General features: G+C 48.4%; 1 protein-coding gene across 1 annotated transcript in view; it reads left to right on the forward strand.

Moving 5' to 3' along the window:
* Positions 1-25982, forward strand: part of LOC515570 (BOS complex subunit NOMO1) — a 56449-nt gene that overhangs the window by 21718 nt on the left and 8749 nt on the right. Inside the window, exons 12-25 of the mRNA XM_002698036.6 lie at positions 4486-4660; positions 6025-6166; positions 7686-7817; positions 9061-9197; positions 10652-10739; positions 14186-14249; positions 14809-14904; positions 17097-17315; positions 17418-17500; positions 18331-18490; positions 18863-18989; positions 20540-20653; positions 21539-21666; positions 22589-22730. Of these exons, the coding sequence (XP_002698082.1) occupies positions 4486-4660; positions 6025-6166; positions 7686-7817; positions 9061-9197; positions 10652-10739; positions 14186-14249; positions 14809-14904; positions 17097-17315; positions 17418-17500; positions 18331-18490; positions 18863-18989; positions 20540-20653; positions 21539-21666; positions 22589-22730 (1807 nt within the window). The remainder of the gene's footprint in view (positions 1-4485; positions 4661-6024; positions 6167-7685; positions 7818-9060; positions 9198-10651; positions 10740-14185; positions 14250-14808; positions 14905-17096; positions 17316-17417; positions 17501-18330; positions 18491-18862; positions 18990-20539; positions 20654-21538; positions 21667-22588; positions 22731-25982) is intronic.

Here is a 25982-nt window from a genome sequence, read left to right on the forward strand (position 1 = left end):
CCGTGTGTTTCTGCCACGGAGTCTCATCCAGTCTCTGACACCTGTGGAGACGCAGCTGGCTTCTTTAGAAAGATCAGAGCTAAATGTTATAAACTGAAGGTACTTGGCTGTTGGCTGCTTCCGGAAAATCATCTTGCTTCAGAATTAAAGTGGGTTTACGATAGGAGAGGATCTGTCGTGCCTGACTTCACATCTGTGGGGCCTTCCTTGGCTTAATCGGAAGGCAGTGTAGTTGGTTGAGAACGTTGTTTGTAAGATGCTTCGGGTCATGGTCACAGTTCTTCCTGTTTTGTTGTGCTTAGAGTGAGTTGTGAGGGGACATGCCGTGGTTGAATTCCTGTAGTTTCATCACACAGTGGCAACGTTTAGTGCAGAGAACCCCGGCCTTGGAGTAGAGTCTGGGTCTTTCTTATCTGCACGTTCCATAGAGAGCGGAGGTGGGGGGAGGCTGCCATCTTTTCCTTGGCAATAGGTGCTCACTAAAAAGTTACTTGGTGGCTCAGTTGGTAAAGAATCTGCCTGCAGTGCAGGAGAGACCTGGGTTCAATCCCCAGGTCGGGAAGATCCCTTGGAGAAGGGAATGACCACCCACTCCAGTATTGTTGCCTGGAAAATCCCATGGACAGAGGAGCCTGACGGGCTATGGGGTGGGGCAGGGTCTGCGTGGAGAGCGGCCTCTCAGAGCAGCATGGTGTGGGTGAGGGATGGGGGCACAGCGCCTGGCGTTGCTGGAGTGGAAAGTGCTGAGCAGACGGAGGGAGCAGGTGTCGCAGGGCCTCTTCATGCCCCATTGGAAGTGGGGGGCATCAGGGAGAAAAGTCAAAAGCCAGTGAACAGTTGTAAGCATGGAGGTAACATGGTTAGATTTTTGTCTTCAGTGAGACACGTTGGTGCCCCGGCGGGGAAGGCCTCGAAGGGTCGAGATGAGGGTGCGGGAGGCCTGAAAGCAGAGTTGATGAGGGCCTGTCTGATGGAGAAATGTCTCGGGGTTCCCAGCCTGACGAGGGCCTGTCTGATGGAGAAATGTCTCGGGGTTCCCAGCCTGACGAGGGCCTGTCTGATGGAGAAATGTCTCGGGGTTCCCAGCCCGAGGGGCAGTGTGGCCGCAGCCCTGGAGAGGAGCCAGGTGGGGCTGAGGCATCAGTTGTGACCACGGGGTCTGCAGGCCCACTAGGTGGCACTCTTCACCAGGTGCTCAGATGGACTGTGAATCCGGAAGACCTGGTGGCAGAACCTTGGAAAGTGTAGGAGCGGGTAGAAGTGGATCTGTGGACCGGAAATAGAATGTCAGCCCTTGAGGGGCGGGGGCTTTAGATGTGACCTCCCGCCGGTCACGGGGGTCTGGGAGCTGAGCCCTGAAGACATGCTTTACTGGCCTGGTCCCTGAGGAGGTTTTCTCTAGGCAGGTGGGGGCTCTGGGTCGGGGCTTCATCGAGGAAGCAGACCCCTGAGGAGCCTCAGGAAGTGATCCTGGGCTTCAGTTCTCCCTTCACGAGCAGTTCTGAGTGGCAACTCTGGGTGAGGCACCGAGGTGAATGCTGGGTGTGTACAGTGAGCCAGACCAACATTGCAAAGGCAGGGCTGTGGTCTTCCTGGGCTTAAGGTGAGGAGTCAGTGACTGTAAGTTACGGGGGGTGTGTCGGAAGCGCTTGGGGACCCCCCAGGGGACTTCCTTCAGGTTGGGGGCTGTGGAAGCCGAGACCTTCGGGAGGACTGAAAGGTTGCCGAGTGGATGACTTGGCAGGTGGAGGGGTCAGTGTGTTGCAGGAGGGGGGCTCCTCCTGAAAGGTTCTCTGGGTAGAGGGGTGGGGGGCACAAACAGCATGGGTGGGGGTGACGGTGAGGCCTTGTGGCCATCTTGTGTGGGTGAGCTGTTCCCCAGGTGAGTGGAGACCCTGGATGGGTTTTCAGCAAGGGAGCTGTGAATCAGGGTGCTTTGGAAAGATTTTCTTTTCTTCTCCTGACTGCTGTGTGGGGAATAAATGGGGCGAGGGGAGCCAGAGTAAACTTGAGGGAGTAAATAGGAGGTGCTGGAGGAGTTTGCTGGAGGAGATGGTGACCAGTGGGACCTGAGACCGGGTTCTGGGGGGAGGGAAGGAGTGGGTAAGCTTGATGGGTGATAGGCCTGTGCCTCAGAGCCCAGGTTTCCTGTTTCAGCCATTTGGGTAGATGGAGGAGGTACCATCCCCATTCATGGAGGTAGGGAAACATAGTTTAATCTTGCATTTATTCTTTGAAATGGAATTTTGAATCAAAGAGAAACAGCATTCTTTGAATATCTTTGGAAAAGCTGATCATTTTTCTTTTGGTTCATATAGCACGTTTGTCTTTTAATTCGTTGATATTTCTTACTTTTTCTTTCATGCTCTTTTAAAACATTATTTATTTGAAAAAGAAAAAACTGAGTTAAATGACAGAATGTAGCTATCTCACTAGGCACCAAAATTACTAATTTCTCTCCATAAATGTATTAAATTCTGATGAAAGAATTTTTTTTCAGAGTTTAAACTTTTTATTTTGTATTGGGGTATAGCCCATTACCAGTGTTGTCTGATGAAAGAATTTATTGACACAAATTGATTTTTAAGGGCTTCAATATAACAAACACTTTCCTACCAGCTTTTTAGTTCTTTTTCTAAATGAATGTGTATTTGAGGTGTAGTGTAATTGGTCACTTGTCTTTAATGGCGAATATGAGCTAAAACACATCATATGGTTAAAGTATTAAAACTTAAGGAAGGGGGTTCAACTTGTAATGAATAAGGGGACCTCCCCCCTGAAAAAGACACAAATGAAGAGCATATGGAAGGGCCTTGAGGACAATTTTTCAATATTCCCTCCCTGTCGATTTTCTCTGAAAGCACACAGCACAAAAAAGAGGCAAACCTTTGCATCCAGATCAGGGGTTGGCACACTTTTTCCATCAAGGACCAGAGAATAAGTATTTTAGACTTCATGGGCCCATACAGTCTTTGTGACGAAGCTCACCACAGACAATTCATAAATGAATGGGTGTGGCCATGTTCCAGGAAAACTTTATGTGCGCACACTATAATGATATACTTTTTATATGTCACGAGATAGTCTTTTGATTTTTTTTTTCCTTTTTAACCCTTTAAAAGTGTGAAAACCATTCTTAGCTCATGATCCCAACCAAAACAGGTGGCTGGTGTGACTTGATCCGTGGGCTGTGGTGTCTTACCCCCTGCTCTCCAGCCTGAACCCTGGTGGCCAGCCTGCATGTCCGTCTAGAGCAGTGGTCCCCAGGCTTTGTGGCACCAGGGACCTGTTTTTTTTTTTTTTTGTTTTTTCTTTTTTGAGATCTGTTTTTTGGAAGACAGTTTTTCCATGGTCTAGGGGAAGGAGGGGGATTCTGTGATGATTCAGGTCTTTATTTATTTATTGTGCGCTTTATTTCTTTATGACATCAGCGCCACCTCAGATCATCAGGCATTAATTAGATCCAGGAGGCTGGGACCTCTGCTCTGGAGAGACGACTGTGGCCTGCACCGCTTCGTGGTTCCTTCTGCTATTTTTTCTTTGCAGCCGAGTGGGCATGCCAGTATCTAGTGCACCCCATTATTGTCCAGCACTGAATCCAGCATTTTTTATTCGCTTCGTGTCAAAAGTAACAACTGATTTTTATCTAAAGCGATTCTCTTGAAGATTACAAAATGTAAATTTTAGGCAGTTGAAGAATTGCTTGTGACCTCCGGCTGTGGGACATGATTACAACTGACTAAACGTGAAGACGGCCACTCAGTGGACACTGGGCTTTGCTGGTTTTTATTAGTGGGTAGATGTGCCTTTCATGTGCTTCTGGAAATGTGCCATGTCGTACTTTACACTCTGCTCATTTGCAGTCTCCAGTCTGAGTCATTACCTTAATAGGGCTTTTCAATTATAAGTTGCTTCTGTAGCTCCTAGCTCCTAAGGAGTTCAATTTTAGCTCTGCATTTCTTTAAACTTAATTACCTTTCCTATTCAGATCTCTCAGATTGCTTTTCTCTGTGCATTATATATAATCACAGGCGAGGAAGCCGTCTTTGATAACCCTGCCTTGTTTTATCGCCTGGGTAATACCACACTTCCTTAGGCAGCTTACAGCTCTTGCTTTTAAGGACTCATCCGCATTCTTGGTTGTGGCTGCTCCATCGTCAACGACCCAATTACCTGAAACATTTTTATCATCCACAAATTGTCTGAAAACCGCTTCTGCAGTGGGGAATGGCCAGCTGTCACCCAGAACACACAAACAGCCCCAGGCCCTCCCTCTGCCTTGCCATGTGCAGAAAGAGGTCCAATCTTCTTTCTAATGATTGCTTATAAAACTGGAGTCGTTTGGTCTGTATTCCTGTCTCTTCATTAAGATCACACTAGTCTCAGGGATGAGGGCTGGAAGCGGGATGCAGAGTCTGGGTCGCCAAGCACCTTTCCTGTGATAATTGAGTTCTCCTGCTGGGCTGAATGGTCCTCTTGTTGCAGGTTCAGTGTCTGTGGCCAGATATCAATCACTCGCTTCCCTGACACAGTGAAGCAGATGGGTAAATACAAAGTTGTCCTGGCCTCTCAAGACAAGGACAAGTCTCTGGTCACCGTGGAGACGGACGCTCAGGGATCTTTCTGTTTTAAAGCGAAACCAGGGACCTATAAAGTTCAGGTATGACGAGTTTTGTTCTGTTTAAGATATTTGAAAAACAAACAAACAACAACAACAATGATTTGAAAGGATTGTTTTAAGATGGGATCAGAGAAGGAGCATTTTCATTCCCAGCTGCTTATTTTGGCAACTTTACATTCCTGCGTGTCACAGTCAGTAGAGCAGATAGGCAGCCGGCTTGAAAGGATGCAACAGGTGTTTCTCTTCCCGTCCTGATGTTTATTAGGGGTTAGTGTCAGGCTGCCAGTCACATGTCTACCTCCTCAGGCTCTGGCTGCTGTAGATTATCCATGGGTCCCCAGAAGAGATCAGAGTGAACTCTCTATTAGTGACAGCTCAGTTACATCCACAGAGCATGGCTTCTGGACCCTGAGGCCAAAATGGAGCTTACATTTCCTGCCCTGCTGTCAATTGGAGATGCTGAACAGGCACCCCCGATTCCTCTATCCGTCTCCCTGGTGAAGAAGCCGGGGAGACCCTGGCCTGTGGTCTCACCACAGGGGTGAAGGCCTGAGCACAGGTGGGGGCGGAGGTCAGAGGTAAGACAGAAGCAGAGGTTCAGCCCACCAGCCCCACACTGAGACCATGTCAGCTGTTGCTCCTTCTCCTCCCTTGGGGAGGAGCAGGGGCTGGGCGAGGGGAGGGAGTCAGGGAGGGTGCTTCTAAGACTTTGCTCTCCTCCCGGCCAGTGGGATCTCCCCACTCTGAGGAGGTGGGGTAGGGGCACAGCCTTCCCCCTGCTTCCACGAACAGCATGCTGTATGGGTGGTCAGCTCCTTTACCAGCCAGCCCGCTTCTTGTGATGTTGGCCACATAGACAAGCCTTTGGAGACTCCTTCAGAGGCACAGTCAGGGACTTTTCCAAGGAGGGGCAGCTCTGGAATGTGATCTCTCTAGGGATGAAGAAGGCCAGCACCGCCTCCTCTCCCAGCCCCTCTTGTGAGCCTGAGAAAGGCACGCAGAAATGAGGGAGGAAGACATGGCCCAGGTCCACTATGGTCATCCACGTGGGTCCACGAGCTCACAGTTCATATCACGAGTGACCTCACGCGAGAATCGGGTTCTAGGGTTTAGTGTGGTCTCCACCCAGGATACACATGATCGATAACAGCTTTGTGTGCCCCGACACGCTTTTGTGTGCACCCTTACACCACGGAAGGCTGGTGTTCTATGTCTGATTAGAAATAAATTTTCTTCACACCAGCAATATGCAGATTTGTTGTGATTCTAAAACTATGCCTAGGAATGAACCTTCTCCTTCTGAATCCGTCTAGCCTCAGGCCCAGATGGACGATCTGGTGTCCTGTTGCCCAGGGAGCAGCGACCCTGGTGCAGCCGCTGACCTCGTCCTGTGTGTCTCGCAGGTGATGGTTCCTGAGGCAGAGACCAGGGCGGGGCTGACGCTGAAACCCCAGACGCTGCTGCTGGCTGTGACCGACCGGCCTGTGATGGACGTGGCCTTTGTGCAGTTTTTGGCATCGGTTTCTGGGAAAGTCTCTTGTCTGGGTAAGACGTCAGTTGAAAGCAAGAACGGATGAGTTCGAAGAGGCAGGCTGAGAGAGGTGGGATTTGGGTGGGCTCTTCCTCACTGGGCGGTGGCGAAGGTCACAGCAGAAGCTGCTCGGGGGAGTGCTGTGTGTGAGGCCGTGTTGTGTGCAGTTCTTTCTGAATAATCGCCGCAATCACCGGGAACATTTTACTGGGAATACTCCTGCTTTGGCTCCCAAAAGAACATGTGGGATTCTTTTTCTGAAAGGAGTTTGGCCCCGGTTTCAGTCCCAGCTCTGTCATTTACTAGTATGAGACTGTAAGCATTTACTTGCCCAGCCTCAGTTTTCTTTCAATAAAATGGGAATACTGCTGCTCTCAGAGGGTTTTCATGAGGCTTAAATATGGTCATATCAAGAGGCTGTATAGCGTAGTGGTTATGACCATGTCTCCAGAGCCAGACCACATGTGTTTGAACCATTGCTGTGTGATGTAGGGTAAGTGACTTAACCTCTCTGTGCTTTGAGTCCCTCATCTGTAACGTGGGGATGTTAATAGTACCTGCCTCACAAGGTTATTGTGACGATCAAAGGAGTTAATGCGTGTATGGTAAAGAATCTGCCTGCAATGTGGGATACCCAGGATTGATCCCTGGGTCAGGAAGATCCCCTGGAGAAGGGCATGACAACCCCCTCTAGTCTTCTTGCCTGGAGAATCCCATGGACAGAGGAACCTGGCAGGCTACAGTCCATGGGTTCTCAAAGAATCTGACACGACTGAGCAGCTAACACTTTTTTCATAGCCATTAGAAGTACCTGGAACACAGCAAGAGCCACATAAATCTTTGCCATTATTAGTAATATGATGATGATGATGATGATGATGATAAAGGGCCCAGTTCTGTACCTGGTATGAAATGGGCATTCAGGAAAGTTTCATTGCCTGTCTGACTTTTTCTCTGGCTCCCGTTGGTGCTCCATAGATACTGTTTCGGAGAAGGCAATGGCACCCCACTCCAGTACTCTTGCCTGGAAAATCCCATGGATAGCGGAGCCTGGTAGGCTGCAGTCCATGGGGTCACTAAGAGTCGGACATGACTGAGCGACTTCCCTTTCAATTTTCACTTTCATGCATTGGAGAAGGAAATGGCAACCCACTCCAGTGTTCTTGCCTGGAGAATCCCAGGGACTGGAAAGCCTGGTGGGCTGCAGTGTATGGGGTCGCACAGAGTTGGACACGACTGAAGCGACTTAGCAGCAGCAGCAGCAGCAGCAGCAGCAGCAGATACTGTTTCTGCCAGTGCAGTAAATGCTGGGCAGCCTCATTGCTTGGTGCCAGTGCCTTACGTGGTGGGAGAGGTAGGGATGTGGGGAAATGCCTTAGAATCAAGTAGATGCCTGCAAGCTTTGAAGGACCCCTCCTGGGGCTGCCCTCCAGGAGCTAAGTGGTAGCAAGCAATACACAGCAGCTGAGGGTTGGAACAGGTGCTGTGGTTCCCAAAGCCGCCAAGCGAGGCCCCTGCATCTTTTCTCTGCAGACACTTGCGGTGACCTGCTGGTGACCCTGCAGTCCCTGAGCCGCCAGGGCGAGAAGCGGAGCCTCCACCTCTCCGGCAAGGTCAACTCGATGACTTTCATGTTTGACAACGTGCTGCCTGGAAAATACAAGAGTAAGAATTGAAGGCAGCACTTCCTGTCTCTGTAAAGTTTCTGAAAACTCGCTCTCTAGTTGCATCCCAACTATACTTGTTTAACTCTTGTTTGTCTTTGTCCTTTGACCTTGAATTTGCATTATTTAGCTTGGGCAGTAATGCAGGAGTTGAGTTTCTGAACCAACTGCCACCTCATCAGGATGATCCACACACTTCTCATGACATTTTATTTGTAAATTCCTGAAAACAGTGTCATATGATCACACTGACGTGTTCTACCACTTAGCAGCTGTGTGAGCCTGGCAGCTTACTTGATCTCCCTGGGACTCGGTTTCCCCTTCTGAAGTAGGAGTCACAGAACCTTTCTGCAGAGTGATGGAATCCGGTTTGTAAAGCCCCGACACAGTGCCTGGGAAGGAGAAGGCACTTTTCCTCATCTTCCTCAAGAAGCTGCCCATTGCCTATATTTTTGCTCTGTCAGAATTCAGCTTGAAGCTGCTGGCTGTAAACAGCCTCAAAAGTAGTAGACTGATTTTTCAGGCAGATTGTATTTTCTGTTAATGTCAGGTGTTGGCAAACTATGATCTGAGGGCAGCTGCCTGTTTTTATGAATTAAGTTTTATTGGAACACAGCCACACCCATTTGTTTGTGTGTCATCTGTGGCTGCTTGTGTGCTGCAGAGGCCGAGTTGAGTAGTTGAGACTTGTGTGGCCTGCAGAGGTGAAAATATTTACTCTCTGGTCCCTTAGAGAGCAAGTTTGCCAGTGTCTGAATATCTTACCTATAGCCTGGTCTTAAGCTCAGTTGGATTTCCTTGTTAGTTATTTTAATGGCCATTGGTTTCAGTTTTTTTTTTTTTTTTAAGCAATTACTTATTCCCAGCATGGCCAGCTCTGTATATATACCTACACACACATACTTGTTTGTATGTATGTGCATATAGGGGCTTCCAAGGTGGTTCAGTGGTAAAGAATTTCCCTGCCAAAGCAGGAGACAGAGATTTGATCTCTGGGTTGGGAAGATCCCCTGGAGAAGAGCATGACAACCCACTCCAGTATTCTTGCCTGGAGAATTCGAAAGAGCCTGGCAGGCTACTCTCCGTGGAGTCTCAAAAGAGTCAGACAATGACTGAGCGACTTAACAATAAGAACAGCATGTGTATAAACTCACTCACCCACTTCATTAGCACTGTTTTTCTGGGGGTATTCAGGGAGGTGGTGCGCTCTGCCCACATGGGTGTCCATGTCGTGTCCTTTGCAGTCAGCATCCTGCATGAAGACTGGTGCTGGAAGAACAAGAGTCTGGAGGTGGAGGTTCTGGAGGACGATGTGTCCGCCGTTGAGTTCAGGCAGACGGGCTACATGCTCCGGTGCTCCCTTTCCCACGCCATCACTCTGGTAAGTGGCTGCTGAGGATGCTCTTATTTGGAAGGACACTCGCCTTTTGGAGAGTGAGAAAGACTAGTGTGCCAAGAGGATCATCAGCATAGTCAAGCCAGATTTCCTTTTCTGCCCCTCAGCTCACCCACCTATTATGGAAACACCGTCAGGAAGCATTTTAAGTCCCTTAGTGGAAAGATGCCTTTGTTGGGGAGAGTTCCTCGTCCTGGCTCCATGTTAAACTCTAACTTTGACTAGTGATTTTGGAAAGCCGTTGATGTAGTGCAGAGCATGTGGGCTTTGTAGGCCCTGCCAAGTTAAGTAATGTTTGTGGGCCTCCATTTTTCCTTCTGAACTTGAGATCGTAATACTCACTCCCCAGGGTTGTAGTGAGGTATGAGCAAATCTCTCACGTATTTGAAGTTTTCCTGTGTACCCTGCTCTTTCTTAGGAACAGGTGTGGCTGAGCAGAGTTGGTTGTCCTCTTGCAGTCTCTGTGGCTGGGTTGGCAGTTACCCAGTGGGTTTTAGGATGGGAGCACCTGTGTAGCCCTGCGTAGGTCTGTTCCTGAACTTCGTATAATCTTCTGACTTCTAGCAATGGCAGGTGTCATTGTCAGGTCTCAGTGGCAAAACAGGGGCAAACGACAATTAAGTGGCTACTTATGTTAGACACCAGAGCAGTGAGACTGGTCTCTCTAATGCCAGTTGAACGCTCGAACCACTTATCTACAAATGGTCCACAGACAGCTTTGTTACAGGAAACGGGTTGATTAATATCCAGTTGAGAACAAGTGAGAGACATTTGGGAAACCAGTCCTTGATTTCCATTTCTCTTAGACTAAGAACCCATCTCACCCCTACCCCTTACCCCCTCGTTCACTAGCTGCCTCCAGTTCCGCACCAAGCTCGATCCCTTCTCCGGGCCTTTGCACATACTCTTTTCTGCCTGAAATGCTGTATCTTCTCCACAACTGAGTGTAGTTGCTTTTTTTCATCATTCAGGCTGAAGCCCCAGTGTTACCTGCTCGGGGGGTAGGGGGTGGGGGCGCCTATCCTGAGGCCAAGCTGAACAAGCCTCTGCGGAGGGCACTCTGTCCTGCTCCCTGTTTATTTCCCGCTAAGCTCTGTGACTTCCTAGATGACATCTACTGACTTCTCTGTTGACTGCATGGATTTTCTGTCTTCCCATATCAGAACGTAAGCCACGCTGAAAACAAGAGCCGTGGCAGCAACCAGGGCCCAGCCTTGGGTCAACCGCATGGCAGGTGCTCAGTAAATGTTCGTTGACTGAATGAAAAAGATCACGTTTCTGTTGGAAGATTTGGAAGGCTTTTAATTTTCCCCTGGCATCCAGCTGTTCAAATGATTAATGTGCAAAACAGATGACTGGTTCAGAAGCAGAAAGCTTATTCCTCGTCTGGCTGTCTCCGTCTTCCCTGGTAAGGCATCGTCTTGGATTTGTTCCCGTAGGAATTTTACCAGGATGGGAATGGACCCGAGAACGTGGGGATTTATAACCTCTCCAAAGGAGTCAACCGGTTCTGCCTGTCCAAGCCCGGTGAGTCTGGAAGGATCGATGTCCTCTGAGCGAGGGAAATGGAGAGGCTCTCGAGAGTGTTTTCAGAGGTGTTTTTCCCCATCTCGGTTCAGTTTGCATCAAGCTATCGATTTTGGTTGTGGGTAACGCCTCTGGAGGGAGCAGCAGTTTTACCCAGAGAATTAGAGCTGGGGGTTGGCACATGTTCCCAGGCTCTTGAGTTTGAGTTGAGTCCAGACCACGGGGCCCTTTCACGTCGAAAAATCGAACACCATCAGCCCATGATCTCTCCTGCTGAGTGATCACTCCCACCTTGCTTAAAAATCCTCCAGTGGCTGCTTTCTCTCTTTGTTAATCACTTTATTGAGATGCAGTTTGCAGACCATAAAATTCACCCACTTAAAGTGTACAATACTTTTTAAAGTGATTTTTAGTAAATATACCTAGCCATACAGCCATATAATCCAGTTCACAACATTTTCATTGTTCCAGTGATTCCTTCCTACATGTTTACGATTCATCTCTATTCCCAGCTTTTGGCAGCCACTAATCTGTTTTCTGTCTCTATGAATTTGCCTTGTTTGGACACTTCATATAGTGAAGTCATACAATACTGTTATTTTTTAGGCTCCTTTCACTTAGCATAATGTTTTTGAAGTTCATTCAGGTCATAGCAGATATTAATAATTTGTTCCTTTTTATTGGTGAACAGTATTCCATAGCATGGATATATCACAGTTTGTGTATCCATTCACCAGTTGGTGGGTGTTTGAATTGTTTCCAGTTTGGGGCTATTATAAATAATGTTGCTGTGAACATTTGTGTACAGGTTTTGTGTGGACATCTGTTGGGGAGATATCTAGGAATGGAATCAAATGATAAATTTATGTTTAATTTTTTAAGAAACTACCAAAATATTTTCTGAAAAAGCTGTATTTGCCATTTGATATTCCCACCAGCTATGTCTGAGGGTTTCATTTTTCTACCTCTTTACCATTATTTGTTACTGTCTTTTTGATTTGTAGCATCCTGGTGGTTCTAAAGTAGTATCTCATTGTAGTTTTATTTTGTGTTTTCCTAAGGAATAATTTAGGGACTTCTGTTGGTTCTCAAGATAAAGTACAGTAACCTCACTTCCCACAGTTTCAGTTACCTCTGGTCAACTGCAGTCCAAAAATATTAAATGGGAAATTTCAGAAGTAAACAATTTATACCTTTTAAATTGCGTGCCTTCTGAGAAGCATGGTGAAGTCTCTGACTGTCTTGCTCCTGTCCGGCCCTTGGGCACATCTCCATATATGTTACCCACCTGTCAGTGTAGGTAAAAACTTGGTACGTTTGGTACTGTCTGCGATATCAGGCATCCACTGGGGGTCTTACCATGTATATACCACAGATAGGGCACAGTCATGTATAGAACCCTTATTCAGACCTTGAACTCCTCTGTAATCTAGCTCTACCTGTCACCCTCTGTTCCAGCCACTGTTTCTGTGTTTTAATTAGGATGCCTTTGGCTGCAGGTACCAAAATCTGTATGACAACCCCTGACAAGTGGGGTTAATTTGATTCATTAACAAAGACTAGCAGCGGAACTTCTCTGGTGGTGCAGTGGTTAAGATTCTGCCCTTCCAATGCAGGGGACACGGGTTTGATCCCTGTTTGGGGAACTAAGATCCCGCATGCCATGCAGTATGGCCAAAAAATGAAACAAAACAAAACAAAACAAAGACTAACAGCTCAGGCGTGGGTTCAGATGGTAGGTGTTAGGGTTGGTGTCTTTGTGATTCTTTTAGTCCTTTCCTTTTTTTTTTTTAATGAACTATGCACTTCCTTTTTTAAAGTGTATTTTGTGCTTGGTCTTCATTAGTTTGTGGGCTTTTCTTTAGTTGCAGTGTGCAGGCTTCTCATCGTGGTGGTTCCTCTTGTTGCTGAGCGTGGGCTCTCGGGCACGTGGGCTTCAGTAATTGCAGCTCCTGGGCCCTAAAGTGCTGGCCCAATAGTCGTGGTGTAGTGGCCAAACAACAGCAGAATGGGCTTAGTTGCTCCATGGCATGTGGAATCTTCCTGGACCAGAGTTCAAACCCTTGTCTCCTGCATTGGCAGATGGATTCTTTACCACTGAGCCACTAGGGAAACCCCCACTTGGTTTTTTTTTATTTTCTGCTTCATGTTTTCAAGGTACCTACTGTTGCTCCAGAAAACTTATGTCTAAGGCAAGAAGATGAGAGGAGGGGTGGGCAAACATTTTCCATGCCACATCCTCCAGGAAACTTCCTTTATGTCTTATCATCCAGAACCATGTCTCATGGCCACTTCTAGCTGCAAGGGAGCCTGGGGCAGCTGGATTTGCTGCTGGAGGCTGGCATGCTTTCACCCTGAGCATAAGCGGGAGCTGGTTTGAAGGCAGGAAGGCAGCTGTTAGGGAGGCAGCCAGCAAGCCCGTGGTTCAGATGCTGTGCTCTGCCGCAGCACCCTCCACCCCACCTGCCTTCACTTAGCTCTGCCTGCCCGCCATCACTTGTTGGCTCTGATGTTCCTCCCCAGGGAGGCTAGTGCCCCAGTGTCGCTGGGATCTCTGCTGTGCTCATGCCCACGAGGCCCAGCTCCTCCCCGGACCGCACCTATCACACCTGGTGGCTGTGGAACCCTTCTCTCTCTCTGTAGATGGCAGGCCCCATGAAGGCAGGGACTCTGCGTGTTCCCCACTCTGTGTCAACACCTGATGCAACACCTGGCCCGAGTGTTGCCCTGTCAACACTTGTCAAATGAAAGAACAAAGAAAGTGAATGAAGAAACCTAACAATTTTTTTTTTTTTAGGTAACTGCACTGAGGCTTGATCAGTGTGATGAGAACGAATTTGAATGAATTTCATGTTTGGGTTGGGTGGATGGCCAGAATGCTGGTGAAAGATCATTTGGGAGAATCCGCTACTACACTTGGCTCCTTCCTGAAACTGTATTTTTCTGGCAAATGACATCATATGCCCTTAATCTGAGTGTTAGCCTGATGCGCTCATGGCGTGGAAGTGTTTTCTGCAGTTATTTCTTGGTTTTCTGGGACTTCCCTGCCCCATGCACCTTTTAGGAATATTTAGAGGATGGAGTCCAGACTCTGGCTGTCTTTGGATCTTTAACAGAATCTGTTACGTAGGAAATTCTCAGTCTGAATCCCAGTAGAAATGTACTTCCTGTTCCTCCTCATGCATGTGTCTGTTAGCTTGGTCTGCACAGAATAAACTACTGTGAGCTGTTAAATGATGGAAAATGAAAATCCTGACGTGGTGGGCAGACCTTTGAGTGGATGGGTCATTGGTAAGAAGCCGTCTGTAGGCAGCACAAAAGGCTTTTCAGATCCTGTATGTGATCTGTTAGGAAGGAGAGGCACTGCCTTGGGATTCCAGATGTTGGAATTGCTCAGTGGAATAGATGCTCTTCTCTGAAAATGACTTTTGATTTCCTGGCTGCAGGCGTGTACAAGGTGACCCCTCGCTCCTGCCACCGGTTCGAGCAAGCCTTCTACACCTATGACACGTAAGCCGGGTGCCGACCGCTCTGTGCTGTCTGTGGGGGGGTGAGCGCGGATCTCTGCGACAGTTACTTCTGAGAACAAGGGAGTTGTTTTGTATGTTTTCTGGAAGTAGTAAGGTTAGGCAGTGAAAAGAATTTGCAGATAAGGATTTTAAGACACTTGGGTAAATAACCGAGGAAGTGAAGATACAGCTCTTCCCCAAGAATTCTGTAAACCCAGGATGGAAGGCTGTGGTTTGGAACTGGCTTGAATGTAACGTCTGTTGAATCTTCCAGCCTCACTGATAGGAATTTCCCAAGCTCAAGTCTGCCATTTTCCTGTTTTCACAAATGCTTGTGGGTTTCACTGGAAATTAGAGACATAAAGTTTGGGAGTGGAGAATCAGTTGACCCTTAAAGACACTTGTATGTATTTCAGAAGTTTTCTCATGCCAAGCTAAGAGCAGTTTCACGTAGTATATTTCAGGGTCAGGAAGGCCGCCCATAAAGGGCATTGTTTGTGATCCTTTGAGGACGTCGAGGTGCTGTTATGGTGTTTTCTTTCTCCCTCTCTGATTTACAGGTCTTCACCCAGTATCTTGACATTGACAGCCATTCGCCACCACGTCCTTGGAACGATCACCACTGACAAAATGATGGATGTGACCGTGACAATCAAGTAAGGCCGATGTTCCATGGTGGGCCGAGCGTGGGAGGGTGGGGGGCCAGGCCGTCTTCTCTCAGAGCTGCTCTGAAAACTATTTTTGATTTGTTATCTCTAGGTATACATACAAATGGCCTTCGCTCTTATATGACACGGCCATAAATTCACAACAGCCCTCCTTTCCTTTTATGATTCAGGAATTAACCGTGGATGAGGAAGAGCCTCCTGACAGCTCGCTTCAGTGCCTCAAATTTCTGCCTGAACTCTTTATACTTCCTGTCTCTGCTAAGGGAAAAAAAAATCTCTGGTTTGTTCACTATATTTCAAGTGTTTTAGGAAATTCAAAAACATATGCCTGTTTTTCTTTAGACCCTTTCTCGAAGGCTTGGGAAATACAGATGACACCTCATGTGAGAAGGGTCGTGAGAGAAAGTGGATGAAGGGCGCTCTCGCTGAGGGTCAGGTTTGCTCGCATGGCGCCTTTGAGAGGAATGCTTGCCTGTGGTGGCTGCATCTGACACCCTAATTTTCTCAAGAAATGAAAGGGTTTTTTTTCTCTTGCATCGCATACCTAGCTGATCCACCTGCAAATCCTGGGCTCTACAATCCATGGGAGTTAATTTCAGGACCCCCCGTGGTTACAAGAATCTGCAGATGATCAAGTCCCTTATAAAGCAGAGTCCCTTTGCATATAACCTACTGCACATCTTCCCCTATGCTTTAAATATACTGTAAGTCATCTCTGGGTTACTTACAATATCCAGTGCAATGTAAATGCTATGTAAATAGTTACCAGCTTGTGGCAAATTCAAGTTCTGCTTTTTGGAACTTTCTGGAACTTTCCCCCCCAAACATTTTCCGTCTGTGATTGGTTCAGTCCTCAGATGTGGAGCCTGTGGAGACGGAGGACTGACTGTACGTCCACCATCCGTCCCTTTCTTAGCTCTCGGCCTCTATGCTTTGGTTTGACCCACTCTTGTCTCTTCCAGTTTTGTTGCTGTAGCTTCCTGTCTGACCTCTGTGTTTTGGCTGTTGCTTCATAACAGTGTTGTTCATGTGGAATCAGAGTGACCTTAGTAGAAGTGAAGTGAAGTGAAGTCTCTCAGTCGTGTCCGACTCTTTGCGATCCCATGGACTGTAACCTACCAGGCTCCTCTGTCCATGGGATTTTCCAGGCAAGAATACTGGAGTGGGTTGCCATTTCCTTCTCCAGGGGATCTTCCCAACCTAGGGATTGAACCCAGGTCTCCCACACTGTAGGCAGACGCTTTACCGTCTGATCCAGGAGACCCTGTCATCTCTTTAAAACTCCATCCAGCCTGGGTCCACACCAAGGTTTGCAAAGCCTTTGTCTGACCCCTAATCTGACTCTGCCTGGGTCCCTCTGTCCCCCTTCCTGGTCTCCTTGCTGTCCCTGGAGCATGGCCAGGGAGTTGCCTCCAAGGCTCTGAGACTTTGCACTTATCACCTCTTGCCTGGGGCCTCCTCACCCAGAGCGTGTGGCTTTTTCTCTCCCTTCCTTCAAGTCAGCTTGGTGTCACCTTATCAGAAAGGCCTGTGCTCAGTTGTATCTGACTCTCTGTGACCCCATGGAATGTAGCCCGGCAGGCTCCTCTGTCCATAGGATTTTCCAGGCAAGAATACTGGAGTGGGCTGCCATTCCTTCTCTGGGAAAGGCCTGAGTCCCTAATAGAATATAGTTCCCCCTCCATCCCCGCCCGCCCAGCTCTCTGCTCTGTCCACGCTGCTTTAGTTTTCTTCATTGTACTTATCATTGTACTTGGCATCATTTTTCTGTTGGTCATTTGCCTCTTCTCACAGAATGTGGATTCCACAGGTTAGGGGATGCTGTTTGTCCTGTACAGTCTCCCCAGCCCCTGATTCTCTTGCAGAGTACATTCTCAATAAAGGTTGAAAGAAAGACAGAAGACGGTAATGTGAAAGGGACTCCACATCCTTCAGGAAGTTGACAGTTTCCTTCAGATCATAAAGTCAGTGATATTTCATCCCAGCCCAGATCTCCCAGATGCTTCCACATGGCAAAGAAGTTCAATTTCCTGTTTTTTCTTTTTTAAACTGTTTATCCCAAACAGGAGAAGACTGTGCCACAGTTGGTTGTCTGATGAGGTCCTTGGTTTTTATTTAACCAATTTCGACCGACCTCAGGGGTCCCTGACTCTGTGTTCTGGGCTGCTCCTTTCTTCCAGGTCTTCCATTGACAGCGAGCCTGCCCTGGTCCTTGGCCCCCTGAAGTCTGTGCAGGAGCTGCGGAGGGAGCAGCAGCTGGCCGAGATCGAGAGCCGCAGGCAGGAGAGGGAGAGGAGCGGCGGAGAGGCCGGAGGCGAGGGGAGGACCAAGCCCCCTGTGCAGGAGATGGTAGACGAGTTGCAGGGCCCCTTCTTCTACGACTTTTCCTACTGGGCACGGTAAGTGCCCGTGGTGGGCTTTCCCTGCAGGGTCCCCCTGTTCGGATGTCCTTCCTTCTGGGGGGACAGGCCAGCCACATTGAAGTGTCTTAATTATTTTAGATCCGGAGAGAAAATCACTGTCACACCTTCATCTAAAGAGCTGCTCTTTTATCCTCCTTCCATGGAAGCCACCGTCAGTGGAGGTAAATGTCAGCTCAGCTCGCCGACGGCACGCCTTCACACCTGTCTTTTCCCTGCCTTTAGGGTTCTGTTCTGTGCTGTTTTATAGTGAAGCCGTCTTCCTAAGGCATCTTCAGTCCCCGTTGGTGCATAGATGTTACTATCTGACGAGTGAGTGAATGAGTGAGAGGTCTAAATCGGTAAACGTAACTCTATCACTGTTAGAATTGGGGATCTTTTTGAAAAAAGGACTTGCTTTTCCTTGATGTTATCAGGTTGACACCAGAAGGCAGATGAAAAGCAACAGCATCCGTGGTTGAAACGTCTGAAATGTCTTCATGTATCTGAACTGTTCGTGATGTTTGTTTTGGGTTGGGGTGATGGAAGGGTCTTTTGGGGATGAGATAACCAGGTGCTGGTGGAATGTTTAGGCAGCTTTTGCCAGCATCGCGGGTTCAGTAAACCCTGAGCATTTGTGTGTTTGGAAGGAGAGTGTTGAAGGGCGTGGCTGTCCAGTGGGCAGCCTGTCTGGGGCCGCCTTCCATGCTGGGTCCTCTGAGGTCTGGCTACAGAGGCCCTGACCTGCGGTACTGGCTTCTCTCCTCACTTGTGGTCAGTGAGGTCTGAGGAAGAGGAGCTGGGGAAAGCCAGCTTTGTTGGCTATTCCTGCTAACATTCCTGACAGTTTAACAGGGCCGTTCATAAATGTTGAGAGGCTTGGGCCTATTGTAGTAACTGAGGATTCTGAGGTAGTCAAAAGCCTCACTGGAGTTAGTTTCGAATATCTCAGTTTTAGGCCCTTCTTTAATGGGAAGCCCCCCTCTCTTCCTCTGTTTGTCTCTTTCCTGTGTAGAAAGCTGCCCAGGGAAGCTGATCGAGATCCAAGGGAAAGCAGGCTTGTTTCTAGAAGGCCAGATCCACCCAGAGTTGGAAGGAGTTGAGATTGTCATCAGTGAAAAGGGGGCAAGTTCACCCCTGATCACGGTCTTTACCGATGACAAAGGTGCCTATAGGTAAGCCCTTGACTAAGAACCAGTTATTGGGACCAGTCGGGGAGCCCATGCTGAGTCAGACGGTAAAGAATCCACCTGCAATACAGGAGACCTAGGTTCGATCCCTGGGTTGGGAAGATCCCCTGGAGGAGGGCACGGCAACCCACTCTTGCCTGGAGTGTTCTTGCCTGGAGAATCCCATGAACAAAGGAGTTGGCGGGCTACAGTTGATGGGGTTGCAGAGAGTCGGAACACAACTGAGCAACTAACACTTCCACATTTTCATTCGGGAAGCCCAGGAAAGAAGCTGGGGAGCCAGGTTTCCTGGGGGCAGGTGATGCTTCCTCTAGGATATGAAGCAAGGCATCACCAGCGTTTCTTTCTTTTATTCAGCGTTGGGCCCTTGCACAGTGACCTGGAGTATACTGTGTCCTCGCAGAAGGAGGGCTACGTTTTGACTGCAGTGGAAGGAACCATAGGCGACTTTAAGGCTTATGCCTTGGCAGGCGTGAGCTTTGAGGTAACACCGTGTGCTTTTAAAAAGCAGTTTTATGGAGTATAACAATCATACAATACACTGCACGTAAAGTGTGTAATCTGACAGTCTCGACACATGACAACACCCGTGAGCATACCACCAGTCAAAATAGCGGACACATCTGTCGCCCCTCAGAATTTCCTCGTACCCTTGGTAACCCCTCTCTCCTGGCCCTCCCCACCCCTCTGATCTGCCTTCTGTCACTGTGGATCAGTTTGCATTTCTTAGAATTTTATATAACGGAATTATTCAGGCCGTACTCTTTTTACTCTGCTTTCTTTCACTTGTAATTTTGGAGATCTGTTGACTTCAGCTCGTGTGCATACCTTCTGGGAAGCATTTTAAGCCTTCATCCTTGACTCTGTTCTGTGTCAAAGGACACAGAATGTTCTTAGAGTGAAGTTGATATCTTTCTCTCTTCCTTCCTTCCTTCTTGGGAAGAAGCATGCTGTGTGGTGGCCAGAGTGAGTCCAGAGACCCTTGAGGCTGAGTGTTGCCGATATCGAGACCAAAAGAGGAGAAACATCCCATCACCTAATAAATTAAAATTCTGCATTGCAGAATGCCTTTTAAAACAAATGGAAAGATAGTCCAACTGGAGAGAAATATCTATTCCATAAATAACAACCCCAGTTTACAAGAGTCTCCTAAAACCAATAAGAAAAAGACAAGCCAAAAAAAAAGAAAAAGACAAGCCAACAGAGAAAAGGTGAATCAAGGACACGAAAGGCCATTCACAGAAGTCATCCAGGTCACTCATAATCACACGGGGAACACTTGACTTCGATAGTGACCAGGCAAACGTAAAGAAGTTACCATCAAAACACTGGGTTTGGGGTTATAGTTGTAATAATGAAGACAATATCCATTTTTTTGGCAAGTGTGTGTTTTCCCACACACAGGTAATTTAGGAGCTGGAAATGGTTACAACCACCCTGGAGTTCAGATCGGGGGTTTCTTTCTGGATTTCAAGTGCACACACCCACGAAGTCATTTCTACTCCTAGGAATTGACTCTTTGGAAAAAGAAGAACTTAATTGTGCAAAGATACACACGCTTGGGGACTTTCACTTCATCCCTTCCTTTCCATCACAAAACTCAGAGACTGGCCTGTGTGCCATGGTTTGCCAACCTCTGCTTTAGAGTGAGATGCAGCTCTTCTGAAACAGTGAGGCCGACTGGTGGGGACTGGTGGACGAGGGCAGTGGGGAAAACAGCTGAGGCCAGAGAACGCGACTTGGCCAGAGGGTTTGGGGGCCCTCCTCCACCCCACTCCCACCCAGTCGCTTATGAAGTCCATCAACAGTAGCCATAGTGTTGATAAGATTTGTGTGGGCACAGAGAGTTCTGGAAGGCTGCAAAGCAAATTGTTTATACTGGTTACCCTAGGGGAGGAGAGGAGACCTTCTGACCTTCCCCGTGGGCCCCAGTGAATGACAATAAAAGAAAAACTAGCTGCTGATAATTACCTCTTGACACCTTCATGGTTTGTATGAGTTAATCTTGCTCTGGGGTTCCTTTCTCATCCCCAGATAAAAGCCGAAGACGACCAGCCCCTCCCTGGGGTCCTCTTATCCCTCAGCGGTGGTGTGTTCCGTTCCAACCTCCTGACTCAGGACAACGGTATCCTGACCTTCTCAAACCTGGTAAGGTGCCCACTACTGCATCGCCTGCCCGGCTCCCCCATGAGCGCGCAAGGACATGGCGGCTGTGACTTGTGTATTGCTTGACAATGTGAGAACAGAAAACCATTGTGGAGTGCCTCACATTTCTTTGGGGACCAGCTGTAATTAAGGATGGCTCTCACTAGAACTTAATGCTGCTGATGCATGTTCCCTTCCGCACAGACGTCTTGTTTTCTGGTCACCCACTTGTCACTGAGACAATGTAATTAATTACCCTGGCCCCAGCAGCTCCTGTCTTAAGTGTCCCTTTGTTTTACCACCAGATCTCATTGTTTATAATGCCAAGTCTCGTTCAGGGGGTGAGCTTGTGTTTCTTCTGCAAAGCACGCTCCCTGCGGTGGGTGGACAGCACCCATTTTCCACTGAGGATGTAGTCTGAAGCCCTCAATGGTGGACACGTCAGTTGGTCATCTTGTCAACCCTGGGAATAAAGTCACCATTCCAGGGATGTCGCAAACAGGCAGTGAGGTGTAGCCGAAAGATCCCAGACTGGGACGTGAAGCACGCCCACCTTCGAATCTTCCCTCTGCTACTTAACTTGCCATGTCGTCTCAGGCTAGTTACTTGACCTCTCTGAGCTTCAGTTGCTTCATTCATAAAGTTCAAATGTGATTTCTACCCTGCAGAGGTACTAAAGGTGCGCAGTAATGACAGCTGGTGTTAGAATGGTAATTGCTGTCACTGTAATGATTGACTGTAGAGTTAGTTACCATCTCTGTGTGTCTGGGTAGCCTTAGGGCTCTTGGGGCCTCATTCTGGCCTCTTTCCTTCATGACTTGAGCCGCTCCCTCTAATGCCACCCCTCGACTTGCAGCAGAGGCTCAGCTCGTGTTTGTGTCTTGGCAGAGCCCTGGCCAGTACTACTTCAAGCCCATGATGAAGGAATTCCGGTTTGAGCCGTCCTCGCAGATGATCGAGGTGCAGGAGGGGCAGAACCTGAAGATCACCATCACGGGCTACCGCACGGCCTACAGGTGGGCTGCCCCCTCTCCCGTCTCCCCCGGGCCGGGCCGTGGGATCACTCACACACTCTTTTCTCTTGGAACCCATCCCAGTCTTCAGGTTGGTTCTGTTTGGAAGACAAGAGCCATGAGACACTAGTCCACAGGTTCCTGACTGCAACCCTTTTCTCCTAATATCCCCCATGAATGATTTAGTCACAAAGCTCCTCTTTTGAAATTGGCCTGTGAGAACCTACTGAGTTCCTAAAAATTTTTATTTTTTTAAAGTGTTTGAAACATTAGTTGGATTTTGGAAAGGAGGAAATGCATTCACTTGAACAAAATTTGGAAATGTTGAAAAGAAGATATTCAGTGTGGAGTTTCCCTTCTGTCCTGGCCTCCCAGCCACCTAGGTGTTCCAGCATTGCTGAGTGCATCCAGAGATGGTTTATTCACATAAGTATTTATAATTATAGGCACACGCGTATGTATTTATATACATGTGTAGAAGCACTTCAAGGTTGATTAATCAGAAGGAACAGGTTTAGAAAAACGGACCATTTTCAATTGAATATAAAAATAGAATGAAAGGGGAAGTTATTTATTTTCATTTTATTGGATGCTTTATTATTTAAAATAAAGTTTAACAAAAAATGCAATAAAGCGGAGTGAAAGAAAGTTTAGCCTTTCTAAATTACGATTTTCTGGAGCACCCCTTAAAATGTATGAGAAGAGAAATTGATGATAGGAGTGGCCTGAGCCCTCTGGCAGGAAGGCTTAGCTTGCAGGTGACACAGCTGGAAGTGCGTTGTCTGGGTCATTTGGGGTACTGTCCTCCACCGAGTTATTTTGCACCATAATTGTTGGTGAATGCCGGACACTGTCCCTGGAATCTTTTGTGTGCATCAGAAAGCCCCGAGAATGTCGTGTTCCGTTTCTTCTCTCGTCTCTCTAGTTGCTATGGTACAGTTTCTTCCTTAAACGGAGAGCCAGAACAGGGTGTTGCCGTGGAAGCAGTGGGCCAGAGCGACTGCAGTATTTATGGAGAAGACACCGTGACGGACGAGGAAGGGAAGTTCAGATTACGTGGATTGCTGGTGAGCCTTTGGATGTGTTTCGTTAGTGGATTTTTTCATACTGGCTTCAGCGGTGCCTGGGTTCAGTGGTGCCCCCAAGACGCTAGGAATGAGGGCAAGAGGGTTGAGAGGGGGCGTGGGGCTCTGAAACTCCCCAATCCCTGTCTTAACTGACATGCCCAACACTTATGTAGCTGACGTACTGGGTTGTGGTTTTATGGCAAAATACAGGTAGAAAACCATGGGTTTGGTGCAGAACAGGTGGTCTGGCTTAGGCCAGCCTCTCACATCGGATACCTGTGGGGCTCGAAGACAAGTGTAAAAGGCTGGAGTGGACTGGGTGCCTGTCGGGAGCAGTGTGGACTGTGGACCGTGGACAGGTCCTGGCCCAGGAGAAGGGGCAACAGCCACACAGCTCCAGCTCTTCGTAGCCATGTGGGAAGATAACTCAGGGTTGCCAGATGATTAGAGTTTGTAAAAGAGAAGTCAGAAATTCACATTTCCACGTGACAACTCCTGATTTTTAGATATTAACCACTAATTTAAAAAAAATAGGGGCTTCCCTGGTAGCTCAGATAGTAAAGAATCTGTCCACAATGCTGGAGACTAGGGTTTGATCCCTGGGTCAGGAAGATCTCCTGGAGAAGGGAATGGCTGGCTGCCCACTCTGGTATTCGTGCTTGGAAAATTCCATGGACAGACAGGAGCCGGACAACCATGGGGTCACAAAGAGTTGGACGCAGTTGAGCAACTAACACTTTACTGGGGCCATGCTGTCCTTTCCCAAAGTTAAGAAGACCATGTCCCGTGTCCAGGTGTCCTCACTCACCAATATTGGGAAGTCAGGGCAGGAGGTCACTTGGTGAGTGAGGAGCGTTCAAGGCAAAGGAGGAATGCAGGCCTGGGGGTGTCTCCTGGGGCTGTGCTGAGGACTGGAGGATGTCTGTTCTCGTGGGCCAGCTGGGTGGGCTTTCTTTGGGGTCTGGCCAGCCTTTCTGTGATGCTCCCTTCTCCGCCTCTGTCCTCGGGGAGGCCCTGCCCGCTCCAGGGAACGCTGATGTTCACTCAGCACTTTCAGTCGTGTGGAGTTGCCCCCTTGTGGCTGCTGACCTGTTCCATGGAAAAGGCCTCGGATGCTGGAGGAATAGCCTTAGACGGGGAGCGTGCTGTCATGCTGCCCTCGGGACATGTTCCCAGGGCCCCAGGGCGCTCCCTGCTGTCCCCCAGGCCTGCTTCCCTTCCTCATGGCAGTGGTTCCAGAGAGAACAGGTGGGCCACATGGGTGTCCCCCGCCCCCAGGCCGGCTGCAGCCAGGACCCCGGGAAAGGCGATGGGTCCTTAGATCCGGGTCTCTGTCGCATGTGTTCATGCAGATGCAGGCTTTGACGCTGCGCCCTTAGTTGCCTTTCTGCCTGGGTTTGAACCCTGCCTCTGTCATTTCTTAGCTGCGTGAGTTCAGGCAGGCGTCCCATGCTTCTGTGTCCATTTCATCATCTGTAAAGTGAGGATGAGGATCACGGCTGCCCTACAGGTTGGCTGTCAGTACGAAGTGAGTTAATACACACGGAGCGGTGCCTGGTGCACCGACTCTGCAAGTGGTTAGAAGCAAGGTCAGACCACTCCTTTCCCTCTGGTGAGGCAGTTCCTCACCAGAACTGCCAGCTTGGGTGATTGTGTGCAGCTTTCCTCGGTCCAAGCCACAGCAGAAGGTAGGCCTGGGGGGTGTCTGTAGCCTTCAGTCTGCCTTCTTCTTGGGTGGACCCAGTGTTCCTGGCTCATCTCCCTTTTACGGTTGCAAGAATTCAGGTTCTGCATCACCGTCTTGATTCCCCCCGGAGTCTTACGGGCCCATACATATTTTTCTTTTTTTAAATTGGAGTATAGGTGCATTACAATGTTGCGTTAGTTTCTGCTGCACAGCAGCGGGAATCAGCTGTATGCATACATATATCCCCTTCTCCCTCTTGAGCCTCACTCCCACCCCGACCCCCATCCCCCCGCTGTAGGTCATCTCAGAGCCCTGAACTGCGGTCCCCGTGCTATACAGCAGCCTCCCATTAGCGATCCATCATACACATGGTAGTGTATATATGCCAGACATGTGTTTCTAAACTCACCAACTTAACACATTTTATTTAGCTAAACCAAATATAGTTTCCTTCTCCACCGTGATAGATTCACGTTTCAATTAATGCTCCCTCACACCCTCCTCCTTGTAATAGATGTTAATTCATTAGCACTTAAAATGCTATGTGGAGTTGCCCCCTTGTGGCAGCCAAAGCCTTCCACGTGCCAGGCCTCAGATGCTGAAGGAATGAATAGCCTCAGATGGTTCTTGTCAAAGGTTTGGACTTGCGTTTGCCAGGCTCCTAGGGGACACCAGGCTGGAGAGCCCTGGTTGAAGATTTCCTCAGGCTTTTGACCCCGAGGAGAATGCATTTCTGCAGTTGATCTTTCTGGGCAGGGTATTTGGTGAGGCATTTTGGGTGAGAAGCTGTGAGATATTTTGGGTGAGAAGCTGCCTGAATCTTGCTGCCAGAGGCTGAAGGTGAACCGCTGAGTCAGCAGCCAGGAGCGAGGAGCCGGGTGGTTAGGGTGGGCTCCTGCGCTGCTGGGCATGGGAGCGAGGGGGCAGTGCCCGCGATCCCCATCTCCAGCAGTGCCGTCTCCTTTTTTTCACACCTTGCTACCTTTTTCTGAGGTGCAAGTAGCTGTTGCTAAGAGCTGTTTTGAACAAACCCAGTGCTGCCAGTCCTCACTGAGCTATAAAGTGAATTAATTCGTCTATTGGTGATCATAAATTTGACTTTTCTCGGTTTTTAAAAAAATAATAGTTTTATTGTCTTTGTAAAGGTTCCATGTGCTCATTATAAGATAGTTGAAAGCAACATAATGAAAAGGACAAAATTTTGAAAGGGGAAAAAGTAGATCAGCCTTACACTGGCCTCCAGGACTCGTGGTTAATATAGAGGGAATGTTGTTTAAGGTGCTGCTCTGCTCACACACAGAGAAGGTCACAGTGCACGTGATTTAGGAAACCGGGCCGTGTTATCCTCGCTAGTGTACAAATCAGCAGTTAGTCTCAGGGTTGTCCCCTCTTGGACACACACAGTCACCTTTGAACTCGGCCCCTGCCTCTAGATGCTCATGTGTCATCAGATTTGGTGTGCAGTTGGTGATCAGAAGTTGGTTATTTTAAAAGTTCTTTAAACCCTGCTAGTATAAGTGCTCTGTCACCCTCTGGGGAAAGATGCAGATCTTTTCTTTTAATAA

The sequence above is a fragment of the Bos taurus genome, chromosome 25, assembly GCF_002263795.3.
Source record: "Bos taurus isolate L1 Dominette 01449 registration number 42190680 breed Hereford chromosome 25, ARS-UCD2.0, whole genome shotgun sequence".
In the NCBI taxonomy this organism is placed as follows: Eukaryota; Metazoa; Chordata; class Mammalia; order Artiodactyla; family Bovidae; genus Bos; species Bos taurus.